At 40.9% G+C, this 25,970-nt stretch overlaps 1 protein-coding gene across 2 annotated transcripts in view; it reads left to right on the forward strand.

The window, feature by feature from the left end:
• The window catches only part of Kif26b (kinesin family member 26B), a 488,260-nt gene that overhangs the window by 328,861 nt on the left and 133,429 nt on the right, over positions 1-25,970 (forward strand). For both annotated transcript variants that reach the window (XM_048809263.1, XM_015483559.2), the window contains one exon: positions 3,233-3,416. In XM_048809263.1, coding sequence (XP_048665220.1) covers positions 3,233-3,416 — 184 coding nt within the window. The remainder of the gene's footprint in view (positions 1-3,232; positions 3,417-25,970) is intronic.

Genomic DNA, 25,970 nt, shown 5'->3' on the forward strand with positions numbered 1-25,970 from the left:
CAAAAAAAAAAAAAAAAAAGAGAGAGAGAGAAAGAAACAAAGAAAGAAAACCCAATCAATAAATGGGCAAATGAACTTAGTGGACATTTCTCTAAAGAAGAAATGCGAATAGTTAATATATATATGAAAAAACGTTGACTATCTTTAGAGTCAAGGAAATGCAAATCAAAACTACACTGAGAATTCATTTCACTACAGTTAGAATGGCAATCATCAAGGATACTAATTACAATAAATGCTGGTAAAGATGGGGGGGCAGGTATTCTCAAACATTGTTGGTAGGATTGCAAATTAGTACACTCACTTTGGAAAGTAGTATGAATATCCTTCAAAAAGAATAGGAATGGACCTATCATAAGGCCTAGCTATACCAATTTGGTATTTATCCCAAAGAACTAAAATCAGCCTACTATAGTGATACCCACATACGAATGTTTATAGCAGTGCATGGAACCAGCCTCGGTGTCCCTCAATAGATGAATGGATAAATGTAGTATATATATACTCAGCCATAAAGAAGAATGAAATTATATAATTTGCTGGTAAATGAATGGAACTAAAGAACATCATGCTAAGGGGAAGTAAACCAGATTCAGAAAGTCAAACTTAGACCAGAGAGAGATCTAAGCTGGAAATAAAACTTGTGAAGTCATCCACATAAGGATGTGATTTAAATTGTGATTCTGGAAGCAAACACCAAGGGACTGTGTACAGAAATGAAGGGGACCAAGGACTGAGCCCTATAATTCCTCATGGAAAAATTGAGCAGAAGAGAAGGGACCAGCAGAGGAAACTGGACAGAAATGTGTCCTGGAAGCCTAGAGAAGAAAGCACAGAGGAGAAAGAAAGAAGAAAGACATCTCAGTGCTCTGACAGGTCATGATGGGGGCTGCAAACTGCTGTTTGGGAAGGAGGTGGGGAGGGTGACATACAGCTGATCAAAATAAACTTACAAAGAATGGAAGGGGAAGAATTGGAGAACTAAGTAAAGGGTTTGAGTTTGATTTTTAAAATAGGAGAAATGACAATATATTTTATGCCGTTGGGAATGATCTAGTACAGAGTGAGAGTGTGACATTGTAGGAGGAACATCTTGGAGTGGTGCTGCCCTGTGTCTACTTTCACTGTAAGGATGCTTGCTTTCCTCCTCTTCCCACCTGTACATGGGCATAAGTGGCAGAGATGGTGGTGTGGGGGGAAGCCATCAGTCTTCTAAGTTGGCTTTCAGTGTGACCCCTTCCTCCCTATCTTGCTATTTGACCTGGGAACCCCAGGGGGTGGGAGAGTAGGAATCACACCAACCAACACTTAGCTTAAGTATGAATAAGAATTACTGTTGTATCATGACTATTATGCTCAGGGGATTAACATAATGAATAAGAATTAATTCATTCAAATAAGGATGGCTGCCCCATCCTTATTTACACTGTACAAAAGAATCCTACACGTTAATGGATAAACACTGCCTCCAGTTACTAGCGGAGCCTGATGTTCCCCTTCTTGCTAACTCCCAGAGAACTTGGCAGCCTGACTTGAAAGCAGCCAGGGATCGCAGAGGCAAGGGTGTCAGAAAGTAGAGACATGATGCCTCCTGCCACTGACTGACACGCACCTCGGGAGGAGTCACTCTTCATTTAGGGAGAGAATCTCAAAGATGAATGGTACCTGCCAAGAGAAGCTCCAGACCAGTCATTGAATGAATCCATTTCACTTTTAATTTTAGAAGGAAACCATCAGGAAGAGTGGCAATAAAATCATAAAAAAAAATTCCTAGTATTTTTTTTCACTGATTGGAAAAAGAAGCATTGTGGAAATGTCCTTCCAGTGCCCTTTTTTCACATCATCCTACAATGAGTGACTTCTGAGTTCCCTAAGTATTGGGACTTTGAAATATCTTTCCATCAAAATGCGTTATTCTTTCTGTGACCCATCCCTCTCTATTTCATTCTTGTTAGAAATAGATTTTCAGTTTTACACTAAAGGCACATTAAGTTTTGAAATGGTAAAACCACGTGCTCTCTTTGTGCAAGTGGCAATTTTATACCTCAGGAGATTTGTCAATCCCCTGAGCAGGATAGTCACTGATACAAAATTAAAATCCACTATTCCAAATCATTAAGATGGACCTCTTGAGGGGGAAGGTATAAACAATGCTGATTTTTGTCTTTCCTGTCCTGCTTCTCTTCTGTCCTGTTATGTAATTGGTAAGAACACTGGATAGATTGTGAGCTTTGGATCTGTAGAATGAAGTATGGTGGTCCTTTTGTTTTAAGCAGCTGCTCCAATGTTTAATAGCATTTGATAAGGAAATTGGAATTCTTACAATACATGCATGATGTGAAAACACCAAGAATTAATCCAGAAATGAGTATAGGAGAATCTGTGAATTGCCTGTCACTCACAACACCCTTTGCCTCAGTTTCCTCTTTCCTGTGGTAGGATCATCATGTTACAGGGCCCTTGCAGGATGGTAGATGTTATGTGAACAGCCAATGCTATTAATGATGCCAGCAACCTCCCCTCACACTTGGACCTGTCTGCACCCTCTATGTCCCCTTGTTGCTTTGGCCCCCCTCATTTTTGTACTTGCCCATCAGTTTTTTGTATTTAAAGACCACTCTGTACAAAAGCCTGTGATCACAGGAGCAGCCCTGAATCTTCACACCCACCCCCGCTGGCTGGAGTCAATATTCTGATTCAGTGTTGTTTCTAAAACCAGTTTGATTTATACCTTCCCTATTACATTGTGTTTTTCTTCCATAGCCACATACAGGTCATGCCCCAACTGGTCACTGCATGGTTCTTCATTAGACTGGTTTGGGTTTTACAAGGTGTTAGAATTTTTGAATGAGCTCATAAGGTCCCTCACGTGTGAGTTTATGCCAGAGAAGTTATGGAATGATTAACTTAATAGATGCTGTTTATTCCCAAAGATGACCAGCTTTATTCATACTTAAGCTAAGTGTTGGTAGTTAACAAACAATTCTTTGTAAATTGTGATTGCAGAACCAGGCAATTTTATGACTTTTTTTTCCCTAGCAGTATAAATGATTGGGTAGCTCATTAAGTTTACCATGTTGAATGAAAGCCTCCCTACTCAAAGGATGGTGAAGATGGAGAGAGAAGGAATGATTAAAGGGGATCTTTAAGAGAAAAAAAAAAGTAGCCCTAGCATATCAGAATGTACAATTAATTTTCCCTAATTGTTCCTTTTCTGCATTTTCCCCTGCAGAGCTGCTCAGAAGTTAAATCTGTCTTCCAAAAAGAAGAAACATCGACCTTCTACTTCTTCTGTTGCTGAGACACCTCTCTTTGCCACCAGCTTCAGTGGGATTCTGCAGACCTCCCCTCCCCCAGCCCCACCCTGTCTGCTGAGGGCTGTCAACAAGGTGAAGGACACTCCAGGCCTGGGCAAGGTAGGCACCTCTTCACCATCTGCTCAGTGTGGGGTTTTGGATCAAGTTTGGGAACGAAGAAAACAAGGGTTCCAATTTGTTAAAATACCAAGATACCATGGACAAAAGGAGACAGAATGAAATTGATTTGGAGGTAATAGTTGTTCCCCCTTTATCTATGGTTTCGTTTTCTGCTTTTTTAGTTACCCATGATCAACTTCAGTCCAAAAATATTATGTGGAAAATTCTAGAAATAGAAGGTTATTATAGTTTTAAATAAATTTTATTAGTTATAGTTGTTATAGTTGTTCTATTTTATTATCATTGTTGATCTCTTACAGTGTCCAATTTGTAAATTAAACTTTATCATAGTATATACAGGGTTTGGTACTATTTGCAGTTTGGGGCATCCACAGAATGTCTTGGAACACATCCCTCACACCTAAGGGAGAACTAGATGTGACATTCAGCTTTTTATTGTTGTAACTAAAATACCTGGCAAGAACACTTTAGAGGAGGAAAAGTTTATTTTGGCTTACAGTTTCAGAGGTTCAGTCCATGGATTAGCTGACTGTCACTGTGGGCCTGAGGCGAGGCAGAATATCGTGGTGAAAGGGTATGGTGGAGGAAAGCTGCTCAAAAAACCCACAAAGGCATGCCCCTCAATGACCTCCTTCCTCCAGCCACACCCACCTGCCCATAGTTATCCCCCGGTACAGTGGTACAGTAGTCCTTTCAAATTACTAGTCCATCAAATGTATTAATCCACTGATTCGGTTACATAATCTAGTCATTTCACCTCTGAGCATTCCTGCATTGTCTCACACATGAACTTTCAAGAGACACCTCAAATTCAAACCATATCACTCTCTACTATAAAATTTTCTGGTTACATAAATTAAATAAGACATTCAAATTGTTGGAGACCTGATTTGATTTTGGTGGGGAGAAAAATGGCTTTGCATTACTTGACAGAATTATAGGCATTTGAAGAAAAAGACACAAAAGAGAGGCAGAGTCAGGAGACCCAGAGTAGATGAGGTCTAGGAAAATGACATAAAGGCACTTCATAATTTCCCTGTGGCAGTTTTGTGTTTTTTTTCTCCCCTTCAGAGAAATCATGACCTCTGCATCTGAACCAGACCACCAATGGGATTTCTGGGAAACCTTTTCGGTCATGCCTTTCTAGCGAGAAATGCAATTTTGCATTGTTACAAAGACTTAGAAAGACATGTAGGAATTCTCTTATAAGATACCACTTTGCTACGTTTGGGATAACTCTATTTTTAAGTGTCATCTCTAGGCCTTTTCTTTCTTTTGAGTTAAATGTATGAGTGAAGTAACTCACAGCTTCTTTGGTAGGTAAATAAGTTGGGACTTGTGAAAACATTGAGCTGATGAAAAAAGGGGCAAAACTTTTTTTGGGGGGGTCACAAGTCAATTGATGCACACTACCTGGTGACCTGACTTTGGCCTTGGGCTTCATTTTGGAAAGTTTCTGTTTGTGTTAGCTTTTTATCCCTGTGACAAAATACCTGAGGAACAACAACTTAGAGGAGAAAAGACTTATTTTGGCTCATGGTTTCAGAGGGTCCGTGGTGGGCTAACTCCATTGCTTTGGGTCTGAGGCGAGGCAGAACATCATGGTTGAAGGGTGTGGTCCAGGAAAGCTGCTCTTCCCAAGAGAGGCACAAAGCAAGGATGGGAGTAGAGGCAAGATCCACCCTTCAAGGGCTTGTCCCCAGTCACCCACTTCCTCCAAGTAGGTCCTTCCTCCTACAAGTTTCCCACTCCCATTAAGCCATTCAATTATAAACTCATCAGTGGATTAATTCCTTGATTAGAACAGAGCCCTCATGATCTAATCACCTCCCCAAAGCCCTGCTTCTTTCACATTGCTGCATTGGGGACCAAGCCTTCAATACAGGAGCTTTGAGGCACAGTCCAGATCCAAACTATAATGTTGGTCTTGCTGAAGGGGACAGCAGCTAAACTGTACAGACAGATTTTACTAGTTCATATCACAGACTTCCTGTTCCCTTTACACTCAAATATGTTCATATCCAGGTTTATGGTCTTCAGAAGGCTGCTGTCCCCCCAGTGTTGACCCTGGCATCTGTTGCCCCTTCTTCCTTTGTTCTCTTCCTCACTCTCCATTTCTCCTGTCTCTTTCCATTTCTCCCACCCCAGTCTCACCATCTCCTTGGGAAAGTCTTAACTTCATGACACTCTTTCCAAAAGTGTTTAAATTTTGAGATCAGGTTGGATCAAGCAATGGTTCCTCTAATAGAAGACACCCAGTTCTGGAATTGGACAGGGCAGATAGTTGTTGGCTGAAGACTTTCCCAGGACCTGAGGTAAATTCCCACCTGAGCAGCTGGGGAAGGCTGGTGGCGTTCCCACTGGGGAGCACAGGGATCATATGGAATGATAACAGCTAAGGACTGTGGGTCTCTTTAACTACAGAGCCCGCCTTTTAATTGGGTAAAAAGCACACAGCATGCAATTTACCATCTTAGCCATTTTTAAGTGTGCATGGGCTTTTATTTGATAAGAGTTCAGAACATTAGTGCTGACAGTTACTGTCCTGGACAAAGGGAAAGCCAGCCACCATTCCATATCCTGCTCCCAGCTCCAAACATCGTCCCCCTCCTCTTCTGAATAAGCATGAACAAATAAGTACATGACATCCCTTTTATGAGAGGCACCAGATTACTGGCCAGTGTGGGGCACTCATATAACCCCACATGGCCTTGTTCAAGACACCTCAAAATGAACTACATTGGAACTGTCTTCCTGTCACACTGGCCTACAAGGTCTGATGTGGATGCACCTTCAGTTGGGTCTGGGCCCCAAGCCTAAGGCCTTTGTTCTCTTCTTCCTCATCCTTAAGGTCCTCCCTAGAATTCTGACAAGGGAATAAGGCTAGGGACAAACACAGAGAAGTGTTGACCCAGCATTTTCATAAAAATAGTTGGAGGATAAAGGGCACTGGTTTAATCTTGATTTCATGATGTACCACTGTAGCAACCAGGTGTGAGGGGCCTTACAATGAATAGTTGTACTCAGTAATAAACTAAGGTTTGTAGATTTTACATTTGTTTGTTTAAAATTTAAACTGTGATCTCCCTTACTCATTCTCAGTTCTAAATGCAATCAAAGCCTTGAGTTTGTCCATGGAAGTGTATCATGGATGAGAGCATCAGCCTGGGGATCACAGAAGGTGACCACTAGATACATGGCAGCTGAATCTACCCTCCTGTCCTACTGAGCCTTCAGGGATAGGGTGTGGGGTGTGACAGTCAGAGGGAATGTGTTCTCTGGAAGATACGAGTAGCCATATACTTGTTACATTAAATGTGTACTTTCATTAAAACAAGAAGTTATCAAGCATACGTTTGATCTTGCTTCTTCCTGCTTAAAGAGTGTCTGGTTTTTGTAGCCAGGCACAATGGTGCATGCCTGTAATCCCAGCAGCTCAGGAGGCTGAGACTGGAGGATTGTGAGTTTAGGGCCAGCCTCAGCAACAGGGAGACACTAAGCAACTCAGTGAGACCCTGTCTCTAGATAAAAAATACAAAATAGGGCTGGGGATGTGGCTCAGTGGGAGAGTGCCCCTGAGTTCAATCCCCGGTACCCACCATTCCCCAAAAAAGAGTGTCTGGCTTTCACAGTGGCAGCAGTTTTTACTCTACCATGCCACTGAGGTGTCCAACTGCCTGACCCATTTTCTCAGACTCTGGCTTTGTCCACCTCCACTGATATCTCACTATAATTAGGACCTGCAGCTTTCTTTACCCATGTGGAAAAAAATTCCATCCATTTATCTCTGTTGCATAATTTACACTTTAATACCTCAAAGAAACACAGTGGAGTTTAATATAGAACATAAATAATTGGCACTATTTATAATTCGGCAAGTTTGAAGTAGCCGAGCTTGATTGAATTGCCCAAAGCAATTTGACTTTTTAAACTTAAGCTGGGGCCTTCTGGGGTGGGGGTGGGGCAGCCTAACAACTGCCTATTAAACCCTAACGACCCAGGATCTCACTCTGGAAACCTGGGAGGTTTCCACAGGCCTGGCAAGGACTTTAGGGATTTATCTAGAAGAGCAATCCTCTCATTTAGTAAACAAGAAAACTGAGGCCCAGTAAGGGTGAGAGATTGGCTTGTGGACTCTAAACTCAGGGATGGAAGTCAAGATCTTTATGGTGTCATATTTGCTACCATTTCACCGGAGTGTCAATGGATATAAGTGACTTTTTAAAATCTTGGGTGGAGACAAGAAGGCTCTGGAACCATAGTGGTAGCAGAATGATATTGGGAACTAGTTGCCCTCAACCAGTGGAGAAGGGTTTACTTTTCTTTTTCAGTCATAGGTGGGAGATAAAATGTAATCATATTCAGGAACAGACAGATAATAAGATGGAGAAGGGCAGTTGTCCACACCAGCTCCATCATTCTCACTCTCTGCTGCTTCCAGAAGCAACCCCTAATCTCCCGCCACCACGACAGTCGTTATTATCTGTTAGTACTTGAGGCCATGGAAGAATTTGAGATAATTTTAGTTTGCTTGGACTTGAGCACAGCACGCACACAGAGGATTGGTTTCAGAATCCCCAGCTCCTAGAGCAACTCCTGGAATGCAGCAGATATTTATTGAGCATCTACTATGTGTCAGTCACTTGGCAGTGTGTTTACCATGATGGATAAAGAAGAGTGTCTGTGCTTACTGAGCTTATAATCTAGGGTTTTATTCCAATCAAAGTTAGAAATCTCATCAACTTAGACCAATATGGCAAATATATGATTTCAGAAAAAGTAAGAATGACAGACTTAAAATGATTTCAAGTTGTACAAAGAAACGATTTTACTAAGTGGCCTTGTAGAGACATTCTTAAAGAGTAGATAAAGATGATTAGTGGATCAAAACAGCTTAGTTCCCGTTTTTTATTGCCTTGATTTGGCTTATATGTAAATGATACTTCTAATCTGTTTGAAAATGGTTCCTTCTCCTAAGTCAGTAAATGCTCTTCATGAAATTTGTTTGCACAATTAATTAACAGCCATGTTTAAGGTTCATTTGTTAGTATGTCACAGCTTAATGTCAGAGCTCTTTGTCTTGGATTACAAATTTCTGGAGCAAAGCCCATTGTCTGTTTTACTCACTAAGTTAATGGCTCTGGTAGTCATTCCACAGATGCACAAATGCTTTTAAAGGTGAGAAGATACTGACTGCAATCATACTGGGTTGATAACAATCCACCTGTAGGTTGGTTGATTCTTCTCTTTCAAGAAGAATATCTGGGGAGGGAAAAGGAGAGAGAAGGGGAATAGCATGAATGGTAGAAGGAGACCTCATCATTATACAAAATACATGTATGAAGATGTGAATTTGGTGTCAACATACCTTGTATACAAACAGAGATATGATAAATTGAGGTATAAAGGTGTATTAAGAATTGTAATGCAAAAAAATAAGAGAGCTCATGTATAATGGCATAATTTGGCATGAACATACTTTATATACAGAATTACGAAAAATTGTGCTATGAATGGATGATTGTGGTTGTAATGCATTCCACTATTGTCATGTATGTAAGAAATAAAAATAAATAAAATAATAAAATAAAAAGAAGAATATCTGAAGGGAAATACATGAAGGATGAAGGGAAGAAGAGCCTTCTTTTTCTTCATAATCTCCAAAATGCCTCTAAGAATGACAGTCAATAACCAGCACCAAGCCTCTTCCCCCAAAACATGTTTTGAGAATATTGGAAAATTCTTACAGGTAGATTTTTAGCAGCAAGGGAACTGACTATCACATTTTGCAGGGTTATAAAAAAGAGTAGAGCAAACATAAGAGTAGCAGTAGAAAATTAAACTAGTGACAAATCAAGAAGGGCTTGTCTGTCATACTTGATTCACTCAGCAAATAACCATAAAGAAGTACTACGTTCCAGGCTCTGTAGCAGGTGCTGTTGGAGGAGGCAGGACACAGAATCAGTTGGCTGCTCTGGGCTACATTGCTGCAAAGGAAAGAGAAGATGGATGCTGAGATTGTCCAGAAACCCTTGGCACCCATGAAAAAAAAATTGAATGGTCTTCAGCCTCAGCCTCCTCTCCTGCGCTCTTCCTTCGATGGCCCACTTAGATAATCTGGGAAGAGGATGCCCAACACTACCCATGACCATTCAGCTGTGCATTTCTGAAGTGCTTCACTGAGATTTCTCCTCCATGAGCCAAACTCAGGCAATTGGGCCTAGTTGTCAGAATTGTGATTTAGAAATAGGTTCACTTGTCCAGCTGGATTATCTTTCTTAAGCAAAGAAGACTAGAGCCATTATTCTCTGTTCTCATTAGTCCTCATTTTTAAATCATCTGTCTCTTATTCAGCACTATTTTTCAAACCCGATGCCAGTTCATTTTGACCTCTAATAAAACTCTCTCTCCCCGCCTCCCTCCTCACACACTCTGGCATACCTCTTAGTTTATGTCACCAGGTCCTGAATTATCTAGATTTAGTTTTAACTCCAAATCTTCCCATATTTGGTGTATAAGTAGAAAAAAAATTTCATAAAAGAACCATGTAATTTTTTTGTAGACTCCTTCCTTTATAGATTTATTAACTTTTTTAGGGTAGAAGTCAGTTACTAAATCCTATGACACTGTGTGGAAGAGAAAGAAAAGATTCCTGTTCAATTGATGTTCTGATTACAAGAAGAGGATAGCAATAAGATTTGTTAAATTAAAGTAAGAATTTTTAGAAAGGCACTAATGTAGCTATTATTCATTTTTTCAATGAGGAGAAATGGTGAGTACAGCACTCTCTTGTTTAGGAGATAATTCCCGGTTATATCAAGGAGAAAAATCTCATGCCTTCCAGCCTACCAAGGTGCAGGTTACTTAAACAGAATGCAAATTACCCAGTTCCTCATTATCATTTCTGCCCTTCCCCATCCTAAAGCTTTATCAGAAGAAGATCAAAGATTTGAGCCAGCCTTTAAAATACATTTGGTTATATATGAATTCAAGAATTTAAATGTGATGGAAAATTCTGGAAACTTTTCACTACTCTACCCTTAAAGACTAAAAAGACAGGAAAAATGAAATGTGAGTTCTCTCCTAATTTGGTGTGCTGCTGGGGAAAAAAAATCCTACATAAATAATACATACACATTCATCACTATAGCTAGCCTGATAACTTTGTAAATTAAATCTTTAGCTCTTTGGGGAAATAAACTCATGTGACCTTCTGCTCCCTAATTAAGATTATTCTTTTTCTCAGTTGATTTAGGTTGAGTCTGCTAAACTCATTGTTAGATCGTTTGGTTGTTTTTTATTTTAATTTTTATTTATTTTCTCTTTTTTTCCCTTTCTTTTCCTCTTTCTTTCATTTCCATTCCCTTTTCCTTCTTCCTTTCCTCCTTAATCTTTGGTTTCGTTTTCCTCCCATAGACGTAGATTTCCACCTAGTTCTTGGTTGCACCAGCCTCTGTCCCACACATGCACAATATGGTGCTGTGCCATCTCTGAAATCCAGACCTCAGGAAATGCAGGTGGCACTGCAAGAAGGACCGCAGAAGTTGTGGAAGAACCCCAAGAACCCCTAAGTCATGAACACTTTTTTCTATACCTCTCACTGCTACTCTTGAATTTAGCTTCAAGATGGACGCTACACAATGCTCATTCTTATATTCGAAAGGGAAGTTATTCAGAGGATGTTCTCCATTCAAGGCCACGGCAGAGAAAAGTTATAAAGATGTGTGTAAAAGAATGTGGAGACATTTTCATTCTTCATTATTAATACAACTGCCTTTAAGTTTACTAATCAAGTTGCATCGATATCATTTTCTGTTGTCTCCATTATTAGAGGGTGAACTAGAAGAGAGGAGTAAGCACCACATTTCCATTTAATTTGATCAGATTTCTGATAAGATGGCACATTACTATCTATAAAGTACTCATTTTCTGGCCTGTGATATCTACTGAGCAAACTGTGTGGAGGCGTAACTACTGTCTCTTGGTGGCACTGGAGAGTGGTTTGGTCTCTTAGCGAAGTTTCCTACATTATATCCCAGGTCTATTATGTACCTTTCAAGGGTACAAGAATTGGAAAAGAATTTTTTTACATCTATTTTCTCACAGATATTCTGTATTTTCGAGTTCTCCGAAATTACCCTGCCTTGTTTCAGATGAGAAGCTGGGATCTTCTGAAAAAATTCAGGGATGCAAAGCCCTTCAGATACATATCTATGGGCATCCTCCCCAGGAAATCCCTGAGGGCAAGCCAGAATTCATGTCCTTATGTTTTTAAGTGAAATGTCTTTTGCAATTTCCCTTGGTAGGAAAAGAATTAAGGAGAAAAAACCATGTACTTTTCACCTTCAGTGACAGCTTAAATACAGAAAGGACATGCAATAAATGTTTAATAGTTGTACATAATTATACTGAGTTTCTGAAGTCCTGATTGGGCAATGAGCACTGGGTAGGGTCCATCCTGAAACAGAGAGCTGTGAGAATGATGCAGATCCACCAAGAACATAGTGAGCCCTTATTGGTCCCTGCCTACCCACACTCGTTCCCAGGATGTGAGTTGCCCTGGAGGAGGTGTATCAGGGAGAAGATGATGTCTCATTCTGTCATCCTGGCAAGTAACAATCATTGTTCACCTAGGGAATTATCTTGCTGACCTTGTCCAAGTTTGCATATGAGACAATTGAGGTTCAACAAGAGGAAGTAACTTTGACCACCCATATAGGTGGGAGAAAAGTTTAAACTTTTGAACATAAAAGATGATTTGTCATGGAACCTGAGACCTTAAACTATACTACAGAGCAATAGTTACAAAAACATCATGGCGTTGGCACCAAAATAGACCTGTATACCAATGGTATAGAATAGAGGACACAGAGACAAACCTACATAATTACAGTTATCTCATATTAGACAAAGGCGCCAAAAACATATATTGGAGGAAAGATAGCCTCTTCAACAAATGATGCTGGGAAAACTGGAAATTCACGTGTAACAAAATGAAATTAAGCCTCTGTCTCTCACCATGCACAAAATTCCAAGTGGATCAAGGACGTAAGAATTAAACCAGAGACCCTGCACCTAATAGAAGAAAAAGTAGGCCCAAATCTCTATCATGTCAGATTAGGCACCAACTTCCTTAACAAGACTCCTATAGCACAAGAATTAAAACCAAGAATCAATAAGTGGGATGGATTCCAACTAAAAAGCTTCTTTTCAGGAAAAGAAACAATCAGTGACGTGAATAGAGAGCTTACAGAATGGGAGCAAATCTTTACAACAAGCACATCAGATACAGCACTAATCTATAAAGCACCCAAAAACCTTAACACCAAAAAAAAAAAAAAACAAACCCAAGTAATCCAATCAATAAATGGGCCAAGGAACTGTACAGACACTTCTCAGAAGAGGATATACAATCAATCAACAAATATATGAAAAAATGTTCAACATCTCTAACAATTAGAGAAATGCAAATTAAAACTACTCTAAGATTTCTTCTCACTCCAGTCAGAATGGCAGCTATCAAGAATACAAACATCAATAAGTGTTGGCTTGGGTGTGGGGAAAAAAACACACTCATACATTGCTGGTGGGACTGCAAATTGGTGCAGCCAACATGGAAAACAGTATGGTGTTTCCTTGGAAAACTTGGAATGGAACCACCATTTGACCCAGCTTTCCCACTCCTTGATTTATACCCAAAGGACTTAAAAACAGCATACTACAGGGACACAGCCACATCAATGTTTATAGCAGCACAATTCACAATAGCTAAACTGTGGAACCAACCCAGGTTTCCTTCAGTAGATAAATGGATAGGCAAACTTTGGTATCTGTACACAATGGGATACTACTCAGCATTAAAAGAGAATAAAATCATGGCATTTGCTGGTAAATGGATGGAGTTGGAGAATATAATGCTAAGTGAAGTAAGCCAATCCCAAAACCCAAAGGCCAAATGTTTTCTTTGATATGAGGATGCTGACCCATAATGGCGATGGTGAGGGGAGCATGGGAGGAATGGAGGAACTTTAGATGGGGCAAAGGGGAGGGAGGGGACATGGGGGTAAGAAAGATGGTGGAATGAGGTGGACATCATTACCCTAAGTACTGTATGAAGACACGAATGGTGTGAAAATACTTTGTGTACAACCAGTGACTTGAAAAATTGTACTCTATATGTGTGATATGAAATGAATTGCATTCTACCATCATACATAACAAATTAGAACAAATAAATATTTTTTAAAAAGAGAGTCAATCTGTTTTCCCCATTTTGTGACATTTGGCCTCAGTTCTATTAGGTCTATATTTTTTAGGTAAATGAAAATGATATGGGTGTGTGTGTGTGTGTATGTGTGTGTGTATCCCTGTGTGTGCACACACACAAAGAGGCAGAGGAAGAGGATTTTTGTAAGAAGACTTTCTAAAAGCTAGCAACCTTTCCCATAATTGGAGTATAGTCTTGGGGCCTCTTGGAAAACCTGTAATTCCTAATTAGCATCTTGACTTATGGAATGAAAACATGAGACAAAATGAAGGAATTCTCCCTGGAATAAATGCCAGTGTCTCAATTAACCAAAGGGCAATAAGATGGATTATAATGCCAGAATAGGGCTTTTGATCATCCTTTGTCCCAAACTCACATTTTAGTCAAACTCAGCACAATTAGACAATTACTGATATCAAGAGAATGGTAGGTATATTTAATCTAACATTTATAGCATCTTATCTTCCTCTGTCTCTCTCTTACTAATGGCTGAAAGGAAAGGTAATCGTGATTTGCTATAATTATCCCATTAAAATGGGATTGATAGCAAGGTTTTATTAAAAAATGGCGAATCCAGACTGCTGAGTTCATTGGAAAGTTTTTTTCTTTGTACCTCACAAGAGTAGAAAATACTGTTCTTGCCTACCAAATGATTTGCATCACATAGAAAATATTTGAATTTCTTTCTAAAGCTTCATTGAGCTGAGATGTAGTATTAGGGAGGGGCAAAATCATTCTGATACTATTTTCTTAAGATCGTTAAATAGTTTCTGAGATAAAAATCCTTTAGCTATTCAGAGCCAGCCCATTAACTATATTCTTTCATATTGCTTTAGATTCGTCCATCTTAGCTCTATTTTCTAGTCTGTAATGATGACTTCCAAATACCAGCGCTGAAATTTAATTGTTTGACTTTCCAGATAAAAACAACCATAAACAGAATGATTGCAGTAGCATTTAGTGAGTGCTAGGGACAAATTTCCTTCTGAGTCTCTTTCCTGTTCCCTTGGTTTGCCTCTGTTCCATGTCACAACTGAATATTCAGATAGAAATTTTGTGCCCAAGTGGCTCAGTTGAGATCTCTACCAACAGCAGTGAATGTGAGGTGGATTTGTGAGCAGAGCACTGGACCAGCTGTCACTAATCAGAGAGTTTTTTTTTTTTTCCTTTTCTTTTCTTGCCAAAACTGCAAGGGCAAAATGGTCTCTTGTTTCCCAGTGCTGGCTTCTTGGGTTTATATGTGCAGTTCTTTTCTTCTGGAGTGTGAGATCACACAGTCCGTCATGCAAAACAGTGCTTTTGCCTGCTCCATCCCAGAAACTCCCAGATCATCCTGACTTGCCAACAATGTCTTGCAATACATGCTCAGGTACTGTCCCATCCCCGAAGCAGCACCACCCCTTGTGCCTTTAGGACCCTTTCTGTATTTCACAAGCCCACAAGCACCACTCTTAGGGTAGTGCAGCCAGGCCAGCTTGGGGCAAAAGGCAAAGGACTGTTACCATTAGTGTGTTTGGTTTTGGCTGGTACTGGTGGAGGAGCTGTTCCTGGTGAAAGAGCCGACAATTGATGGAAAAGCTAGTGATTGGTGGAAGAGCTGGTACCAGTAGAGGAGCTGATAATTGATGAAGGAGCTGGTATTTGGTGGAGGACCTGGTAATTGGTAGAGAAGCTGCTTGGGTCCAGACATATGTGTACTGGGGCATGAAGGAAGAATGGGATCAGGAAGTGGAACCAATTTGTAAACTCCTGTCACATAAACTTGTAATCAGTAAGTTGCTTATAGGTTATTTGTCTCTGAGCTTCAAAATAGGGAGCCCAGAAGACATAACATCTAGAGAACCTTTCTGGGTTTTACAGAGAAAACGAGACATTTTTCCCTCAAAGGGCTATTTCCTCTGTGGTGAGGAAATAACCATTTGTCACCATTCCCTCAGGGAAAGGAGGACAAAGGGTCTTTGGGGATGCCTTAGCTCATGCATGAGCTAAGGGACAGTCAGTGTTATCCTCTGTCACCGTTCACTTGATCTTCTTGTATTCAATATTTTAAGAAAGTATTTCATCATGTTTGCACCAGAAGGTTCTCAGTGAAGCTTACAGTATTAAAAACCCAACCAGTAAGTGACTCCAAGTGTGGTGTTTCCACTCTGTCAGTGGAAATTTCAGCACAGGAAAGAGGAAGAACAGAAAGCAGGGTTTATAGGGCTGCCTCCCCCAGTGCATCCCCAATTCTATAAAAAGTGAAAAAACATCACTCTACAGGGGGTGCAAAGGTTCTAAAGGACTAATAAAATGCCATGTATGTTCCCATGTTAATGGCACTAAAGCAGGTGGTGAGGGCGTGGCAAGAATGGATGCAGGAATCTCAGAGTTGCTGACCCTTATCCAGAGGTCTCCCCAACTTTCACTCAGCTGAGTCCTGACTGTCCTCTGGATAACTGCTAAAATGCCACTCCTCAAGAAGCTTTCTCTGCTGTCCAGGTGTGTATGGGGAGCCCCATTACACGTGCTTTCATAACACCCTAAATCTCTCTCCTTTGCATTCAGCACCCTATATATGACTGCTCTGCATAATTACATGTTTAATGAGCCTCTTTATTGACTGTAAGTTTCGTGAGGGCAGGCCTGTTGTTCTTATCCCCCTTTAAATACAGAGCACCACCCAATGCCCTGCTACCATAGTGCTCAGTAAATACTAGGTGTCTTAGTCAGGGTTTCCCCAAAAAGCAGACTCAACTCCATGGGTGTATTTGTGTGTGTGTGTGTGTGTGTGTGTGTGAGTGTGTGGTGTGTATAGAGAAGCTGATTGATTGAATTTAAGAAATTGGTTTGCTGAAGATCCAGGAAAGAGTTGTGGCTCAAGTCCAAATGCCATCTGCTGACAGAATTCCCTCTTGTTCAGGAAAGGTCAGCCTTCGTTCTAGTCAGGACTTCAACTGATTAGATGAGGCTCATCCACATTATAGAGAATCCATCTGCTTTACTCAAAGTCTACAGATTTAACTATTAATTTAATCTAAAAAAATAACTTAACAGAAATATCTAGAGTAATGTTTGACTATATATCTAGTTCCCTTGGTTTGCCTCTGTTCCATGTCACAACTGAATATTCAGATAGAAATTAACCATCATACTAAGTGACACATTAACCATCATACTAAGTGAATGAATGGATGGATGGACTATCCATCTGATAGCTGATGTATGGAAGGAATTGGGACCTTAGTCTCCCTTCTGCCATGAAGTTACTTCAATTTGTATAAAGCACTTTATAATCACTTTCACTTTTGTCATTTCCCTTGATTCTTAATATAGCCCTGAGAGGTGCACTGTGGATTTGTGGTTTGGGGGATGTTAGGTTCTGCTGATAGATAGGGACATGGAGCTTCAGAGGGGAAGAGAATTTTCAGAGGTGACCCAGCTTTTAATGGATGGAGAGATCCTACATCTTTGTTTCCAGTGAACTTTTACTAATCTTGCAACATGTATTGGCCATTTGCTGTGTGTCGGGCACTGTTCTGAGGGTTCCACATGTATTCACCCATTAAACTTCCTTATTACAGGTCTGGGAAGTTCTGTTATAACCACCCCCATATACATTGGAGGAGGCTGTAACAGATATAAGGAGTATGTGCCAGCTCACATACCTAGTCTGTGATGAACCTGAGCTCTGAACTCCACTTCTGGGAGCTGTTTGTCTTTACTGATACATAATACTGTGTTTCAACAATCTCAGGTTATCATTATGGATTTTCTGGTGCCCACCCTGTCTTAATGTATATAACATTCAATGGCTTTTAATAAACTCTGACACCAGAAATGTGTCCCATAGAAATGATAATTTTGCTACATAGATCTCTTTTGTTACAAAGAAAATAAACCTTGCATGATGAAAATAAGTATAGCATCCTTTAGATCTATGGCGGGAGAAAGGGGCTTTTCCAATCACCAGTTGTGCGATAGAAAAACTAATATAGAGATAATCATAATATATTTTTGTCTCTCATAGTATTGAATTGGAATAAATCACAAATTGTCAAAGCAAATCATTTTATTATATTTATCAGTACAACTTTAATAAAGTTAATTTAATAATGGAGTCCATGGGCAAAAAAAAAAATCAAACTATGCACATTTTAAAGACTATGCTGGGTAGAAAGAATACTTATAAATTCTATGAGGACAGAGACTCCATCTCTTCACCTCTAAATCAATCTTTCTTTCTTTCTTTCTTTCTTTTTATTCATTCATTTGTTTTGTTTTTGTTTTTGGTACTGGGGATTGAATCCAGAGGCATGGAACCACTGAGCCACATCCCAGTGCTTTTTAATATTTTATTTTGTAATATGGTCTCACTAAATTGCTTAGGGCCTTGCTAACTTACTGGGACTGGCTTTGAACTTGTGATCCTCCTGCCTCAGCCTCTTGAGCCACTGAGCCAACTCTAAATCTTGATTACCTCCAACAGTACTTGACGATCTTAGCAAATCAGCAAAACTGGATTAAATGAAAGGCTGGTTTGTTAGAAGTTTCAGAAGGAACACAATAAGCACATGTTTCGGGCCAGTGTGCTGCAGCTGCCTTTGCAGGGTAGTGGACGCTGGGCTGAGGCTGGATGTCCACCTCCACCCAGTGGCTTTCTAATCGTCTCAGGAGCTTTGTGATTGTCGCTGTATTATTTGCTTCCAAGTTTTAAATATGAGTTGTCTTGTGACTTAGATTTCTGTGTATGAAACACACCAGTGAAAGTAAGCTAATATCCATAATGATTATAAAAGATCAAAACAAAACAAAATGTCCTAAATTCCATGGGAGGAAAAAAGCCATCGTACTTTAACCCCCTTTTAATAGTGAAAACTCAGAGCTAAAGTTCAGGGGAGCAGGACCCCTGGAGCTGATTGGACATTAAATCCTACCCTAGACTGTGTTGGCACATCTAGATGATTCAGGTCCACTAAGAATTCGGTGTCAAGAACACCACATCAGTGATCAAAGAAAAGTTTGATTGTCAACTTTTGTTTAAAGAAATATGTTGTGTGTATTGATTGAGCATGGTCTGTGGAAACACTGCTGGGAGAGATGGGGTTTCCAGAAGCCATCACTCCTGTCCCCACCTGTCTGGCCTAAGCTCTTACATTTTTCCCATCCTGGACCACTCTGACTTCTGTGTCCAAACCCTTCTGCTTTTCCAGATATGGCTAAGCGCCCACTCTCTACAATATCCACGTCTTTTCCCTACTTGGCTCTCTCTTTTCTCATGTTTTATAACATGTACTTCCCTAGCAGATTTTACTCTTTAACCATTTACTGTTTTATATTGCTATCTTTGCTTTATGGGTAGAGTTTAACTCCTGTGTTGAGTATTTTGGCTGGTTGAATATGGGGGTCTTGGTTCATACTACTTTCATATCCCCCCAAATGGTTAGCCATATGTTAAGTGGTGCTAGTATTAGTTGTGGGGAGGTTCATTTGCTGGAAGATTGATCTTCATTGTGGTAACATTGAGAGGTGGTGATCCTTTAAGAGGTGGGGCCTAGTGGGAGGTGATTAGGTTATTGGGGGCACTGTTTTAGGAGGAGATTAATAATAGCTCTCTTGGAACCTCTGATAGTTCCCTTAAGAGTGAGTTATTATTTTAAAAATTGAACATGGCCCTTGACTCTCTGGCTTCCTGTTTCACTGTGTAATCTCTTCCTCCTGAACATGCTCCCACCATGATGCCATGCTCTATGTTGTGATGTAGCTAGAAGAGCTAAGCAGATGCTGGCACCATGCTCCTGAATTTCCAAACTGTGAGCTGAATAAAATTTCTTTAAAGTACCCAGCCTCAGAAATTTTGTTATAGCAGCAGAAAGTAGACTAAGACAGGCAGATAGAACTCCCTGAATTGAAGTACATTAAAATATAGAGAATAACAGAACCATTCTATAGTTGTTGCCCCTGCTTTTGCCTACTCATTTATCCATCAGCCATCTATCCATTCACCTGTATTATGTATCTTGTATGTGCTAGTTTTGAGGGGACACTCAGATCTGAGTTAAAAATGGTCTCTGCCCTTAAGGATCATAGAAATTGCTATTTGAAAGAGTTAAAAATCATTCTTTAGGTAGATAACTCAAACTAAAATTACCTGTTATTATTATCATCACTCTGGCTTATCATGGCAGATAAGGCTGAAATTTATGCAAGATAATTGGCTTCCTGGTGAGCTTTCTCCTGTATTCCTTTTACTGAGTACACTATAATATTCCTGCTGTATTCATTTCATATTTTGATGACAACTGATAGTGAGTGTGACAGTCAGGAAAGGCTGGACCTTTATTTCATCTTTAACACTTTGATGTGCTGTCTGCAATTGCCCTGCAATTAGCTCATACAAATGAGTCATGGTGTGCAAAACATTTGTGTTCCTATAGACTCTTTTTCAAAAGAACTCACATGTCCTTTTCTTATGGATAGAATTCCCCTGAAGTTTGTGATAAGGAGGTTGTGCTTTTTCTCTCTGTGATGGGGTGAAGTGAGGGGCTTTGTTCAAGGTCAAATGAAAACTGTCTACTATCTAGGTCACAGTCTCCCATCTCATGTAACACCATTCTCCATTCTGCTTTTACCACCGAAGGAGAAACTTCATACCTTTAAAAATTCCAGTGTTTCCTGGTCTCCTTTGAAAATTCCAAGTAAGGTATAAGAGTGGCCTGAAGGCTGGGCAAGGTGCTAGTTATGTTTAATAGTATGTGTGTGTCTTGGAAGGTAGAATAGTCTGGAAGGGGGATGGGAGAAGAGGAGTAAAAGAGAAAGAAGGGGTTTTGTATTAATCAGAAGTTTTAAATTTTAAACAACAAAAACTCAAACTGTCAGTGCAAATAATTGGTGGGATACTGGTCTCTCCTGGAACCAGGCCATGGGAAGGTCAGGAATATATGGAACTAGGCCTGGTGGAGTGCTCCAGAACTCTTTTTCTCTTATTTGTGCTTCTAACCACATTTTGACCTCATTCTTCTTCATTTCAGACCAGCTGTCCCCCTCACAACTGCTGACAGGTCTATAGTGTCATGTTTTACAGTATCCACCAGCAGACCAAATAGACTGGTGGCTTCTCTGGGCCTAAACTCAAAAAGTCTGGGAAAGAGAATTCACACTGGCCCAGATTAAAAGGGAATGGCTGTGGCCCATTGAATGAAAGGGATTGGATGAAGAAGCTGCGGGCCTAAGTAGAAGATGGCATCCTACAAGAAAGCTGGGCGACACACTGCATCCCCTGTGTAGTTATAGGACTTATAGGAAGCATTTTGAGCATTTAGAAGGAATGATGAAAATAAAAGGTAGGCAGAGGGTGACAGATCTCAAATTCAGCCAGAGTTGGCCAGTGCCAGAGCAAAGAGGAGTCACTGGCCGAATTGGTATTTACTGAGCATTTTCTCTGTGTCCTTGAAATGAGGATTTGGTGGGGAGTTCATCCTGTGGACCACTTATTTCATAAACATTTAGCAGTTTCTAGGGGAGAGAAGTGACATGCGTCTTCAATAGAGCTTAGAGAATGGGGATGGTGTAGAGATTTGCCCAGGGAATGAAGTGGAGAGAAAGGCATTGTGAAGAAAATTCAAGGCTCCTCCTCAGTATCCCTGCAGTGGGTGGCATGGTCTGCTCTTGAAGAGGCAGCGAAGCAGCCCTGAGTTAGAGCTCCAGCTGACTGGGACACCAGCTCCAGATGGATAGTCTTACCTCTGTCTGTCAAATGTGCCTTCAACCTGCTTCCTCTGTGAAACAGGAGTTGTACAAAAATGCCCAGATATTAGCACATTAATCTTTATGAAAGTGTTTTCCCCTTTCCCCCACTTCCACCATGGCTGAGCACAGCAGTGTAAAGTTTGCAGCCAGAAGAGTCCAATCTCCCAAATTTACCCCACCTGAGAGTCACATTGTGAAACACATACTTGGAACAAGGCAGAAAGAGGCATCTGTCTCAGTCTAGGTCATTTACTTACTCCCTGTATTCCCCAAGAACACTCATGCAATTCACAATCTCAAGTGCCCACTCAGAAGTGCCAAGTGGAGCATATGAGATGCCTGTTATAAAATGGAAGCAAAAACAAATGCTATTTTTTAAAATTTAGATTTCTAGAATTTTCCAAGTAACTTGGATAATATCAAACATTGGCGACATTACTCTATCTATCTATCTATCTCCAAGTAGCAGAAAATATGAATGGGTTCATAGATTTTAACTAAGTGGACTAGAAGTTTGAGAGAGAATCCAGATCATTTTGCAGAAGAATGGCCAAAGGGAGCCCTTCTGTCTTTCCCATCTCTGTCATCTTCACCTCCAGCAAGTCTCCTCTTTCAGTTGCTATGTGACCCTAGGGAATATATTTAGTTTCTTCCAAGTTCTTTACTGCAAAACGGGGAAAACAGATCATATTTCCTTACAGGGTAATTGCAAGACGCCAAGCAGCAAACGTAATGGAGAAAGCAAGGTATGAGGCCAGCTTAGGGCTGTGGGAAGCACCTTCCGCCAGCCTTGGGGAACTCAGGGGTTGGTGGTATGTTCCAGAGCAAGAAAGTCTGGAGTAAGATTCTTAGAAGATATTGGGCGATGTGAATTCACGTTTAGGTCTCAAACACAGATTTAATCCCATGAGGTAAGGAGAATAGGGGAGATACAGGGCAGTCTCAGAGAATGTCTTTCGGACTGGAAGTGAGTCATTTTGTCAAGGCCCTCCAGGGTCAAGCAGGCAAGGGTTAGACACTGAGGGCCAACAGCAGTTATTACCAGGAGGGAGGCTGGTCACTGACAAGATTGGGTACCAGGGCCAGAAATCCATCCTAGAAGGATGCTTCTTAGAAAATTGAGGTCCTGGAATCAGAGCTGGATCAGCATGGAACCTAGATACAGGACCATGCTGCATCCCTGGGTCTCTCCTGCTTCCTGGAAGGTTCCAGATCAATGTTTGCTCCCTCATGATCAGAGCTCATGTGGTTGAGGGGCAGGGAGCCCACGGTGTCGTCATTATCCTGCCTGTCCTCTCTGAGCATTCCGTTTGAGTCCATGCAGCCACTGTTGACTTGAATAACAACATGCTGCTGGAGAAAGACACATTTATTTGCAAGGCAAAATGCATGGCATTGTCACTCAGAGACTGTCATTCCCGGTGTCTCACATACCTCCTGGGGCTTGGGAAGTGGTGGTGAGGGGTGAGGGTTAGTTAATGCATTTTCTGTCTAAGCAATTTATATTACAGAGGAGGCTCCCAAATCCATGACAGGAGTCAAGACAGAGTTCCTGTCAGATTATATAAGAAAAACAACCCATCATAATACGACGTACACTGAAAGTCATTATGTGTTTTCTCCTTCTTTGTGTATGCAGGCTTATGGTACTTATATTGAAATTTAAGGAATTCTATTCTGATTATCAAATTTTGCTTTTATTACTGTAACAAGGTTTTTTATTTGCTCTTGACTTGGTCTGTTTTCCTTCAATCGGTATTTTCAATGTTTTGGCTCAGACAGGAGGTTTTAGTGCCACATCATATGCTGCTAGCATACAGGCCCTTTTGTGCATCCCTGTCTGTTCATCTGCCCTTGTCTCTGCCAGCGATGCTCAACTATCTCCCTGTTTTTGACCTGGAAGAATGCAGCTCATCTCTCAGGGCCCAGCTCCTGTGTCACCTCCCCCTGCAACCACCCCTCTGACCTTGTGCTTTCTCCACATGCTTATGTCTGTTCATTTGTGTGTGTGTGTGTGTGTCCCTGTAACCCAGATCATGTGCTGTATAGAAAAGTGACTGTATCTATTCATTCACCCCTTTTTGTATTTTCTCATAGAATACACAGATTCTCATTTAATTCAATTTATTGAGCACCTGCTATTTGCCAGGGAATTTCTCCCCCTTGGAAGGAAACCCAGATATCCCCAAGACATATGTAGGTCCTGTCATTAAGAAGTTTTCATTCTGAGAGGAGAGAGACTTATTGAGCTCTGCCAGGAACGATGCTCCTGACAACCTGCTATTTCATTTGTTTCCTGTGAATTAAAAATGTAGCTTATGGTTATTACTTTATTTTAATATTGCCTTTATATTTGTGGACTTTGCTTTAAAATTCAGAGATCACTGAATGCTAATCTTCTCAGGATACTCTGTTCCTAATGATATTAGAAGAGCAAAGAGGGAATTTGGATTTTTGTATGTAAACATCTCCCTTCACTTCTTGAGGTTCTTGGGGACCCCATAAGTTTCTAGAAAAGTAGGAAATGTGAACCTGTCAACCTGTCAGTCTCCACCCTCCCAGGAAGTCTGATATGTAGATGTCAAGTTGTTACACCTGCTGTCAGCTGAGCTGTCTCCCCTGAAGATGGCCTTCTGTCTAGTTCTGGCTCAATCTCATTACCACCCCTCACTCCCTGTCCCCGTAGGGTTTTCCTCAGACTGTGATGACCAGCATAAGGGACAGCCTCCATCCAGACAGCATCCCAGATACCCTTGTGCTTGGGAGATAATAGATTCTGAACTTTTGTTCTCACCTTCAAAATCACAGGTCCTAAGGAGAGCTGCGCTAAGGCCAGACCCCTTTGAGTCCCACCAGACCCTGGTTGACAGCAATCAGTACACCTGCAACCAATAGGGTGGCCACCAGCCCATTTGAGGAAACCAAAGCATCTTGGAAAGGGCGAGTACTGTCCCTGGAGGCTAGTCCCTGGGTGCCCTGGGAAGCTGGGAATCTTTTCAGCCCATGGGTGGCTGTTTATCAAGAGAGGCATTAGGCAGACAGGAGGCAACACTGAAACCCGACAGCGCAAAGCCATTTCCAACTCCATCTTGGCTTATTCATAATGAAATAGCAATAGTGCAGGCACAAATTGACAGTAAGTACGTGGGCGGAAGAGGAGAGTTGGACATTTGGGAAACAGCCTGGGCAGCTGCAGGTGCAGAGGGAATCCATTTGGTGTGTGTAATGCTCCTCTCCAGGGAGAAGAGCAACCTGAAATGAGAAGGGTGGGCACATAGAAGCCAGGCTGTGAACTGTTTTCCTAACTAAGGTGCCAGGTAGGTTCACTCTTGGTGAAGAGAACCACTTGAACTATTATCCGCAAATGTGATTTAGCATTGATATTTGAATCCCAGCTGAAGAGGAAATAGCATTCCTATTCCTGGAGTAGTGGTGACAATAGCTAATACTTCCCTAGTGCTAGGTACTCAGTAAGGTTCAAGGTGCTTTGCATACATTAACTAATTTACACGCATAATACATGTACATACACCAATCATTTACCTATATAATACTTTACCAACATGGTGTGTACACATTTGCACACATAGTACATTTACATATATCAACATATTTACATACATATTTATGTGCACCAACTCATTTGCATACATAATACTTTTACACCCAATCATTTACATTATTCTTACATATAATAGCTCATTTACATGCATATGTTTACATATACCAACTTATTTACATGCGTTATACATTTATATACATAAACTCATCTACATACTATGTACATCTATTATGCACCAAATCATTTACATACATAATACAGTCACACTAATTCATTTACGTACATAATGCATTTACATACATCAACTTATTTATACAGCCAAAGTTTGCATTCTTTAACTCATTTAAATCCTCCCCTTTAATGATGAGGAAACAGAACTGGAGTTGTGTGCCTGAGATCAGATAGGGCAGCTCTGGTCTGAGCTCCCAATCACTCTGCATTGCTGTCCATGTTGCCTCTGACGGGCTGACTGGGGTCAACAGCATGTCCCTGCACATCTTAACAATTATCATGTGTGCAGTGTGCCTCTGGTTTATAGTGATTTCATCAGTCAGCCTTGTCCTCACAGTCAGTGTTCCTAGGTAGACATCAGGGCTGGCTCCCAGGCCATCTCAGTCTTATTCCAGAGTCCTTCACATCCCCTCTGCAGCTCACTCTCCTGCTGTAGATGCTTTACGGCACCTCCAGCTGTGTCCCCCAGGGCTGCTGCATATTATCTTTTGTGCTTGGATGTTCCAGAAGGAGACTCATCCTCCAGGCCCCTCGGTCTCTTCGCAGAATTTGGCCAGGTGTAAAACACTTCTCAGCTGTACTAATAGTCATCTCCAAGAACAAAGCCCAGAAAGTTTGTGAAACGGCCTGTAGCCAGCATATTCAGAGGCAGAGAGAGACTGGGAAGGATAGGGAAAGTCAGGAATCTTCTAGGCAAGAGGGTAATTTGGCTTGTAACCTTTTCTACTTAATAAGACAGGCAGAC

The sequence above is a fragment of the Marmota marmota genome, unplaced genomic scaffold, assembly GCF_001458135.2.
Source record: "Marmota marmota marmota unplaced genomic scaffold, marMar, whole genome shotgun sequence".
Lineage (NCBI taxonomy): Eukaryota > Metazoa > Chordata > Mammalia > Rodentia > Sciuridae > Marmota > Marmota marmota.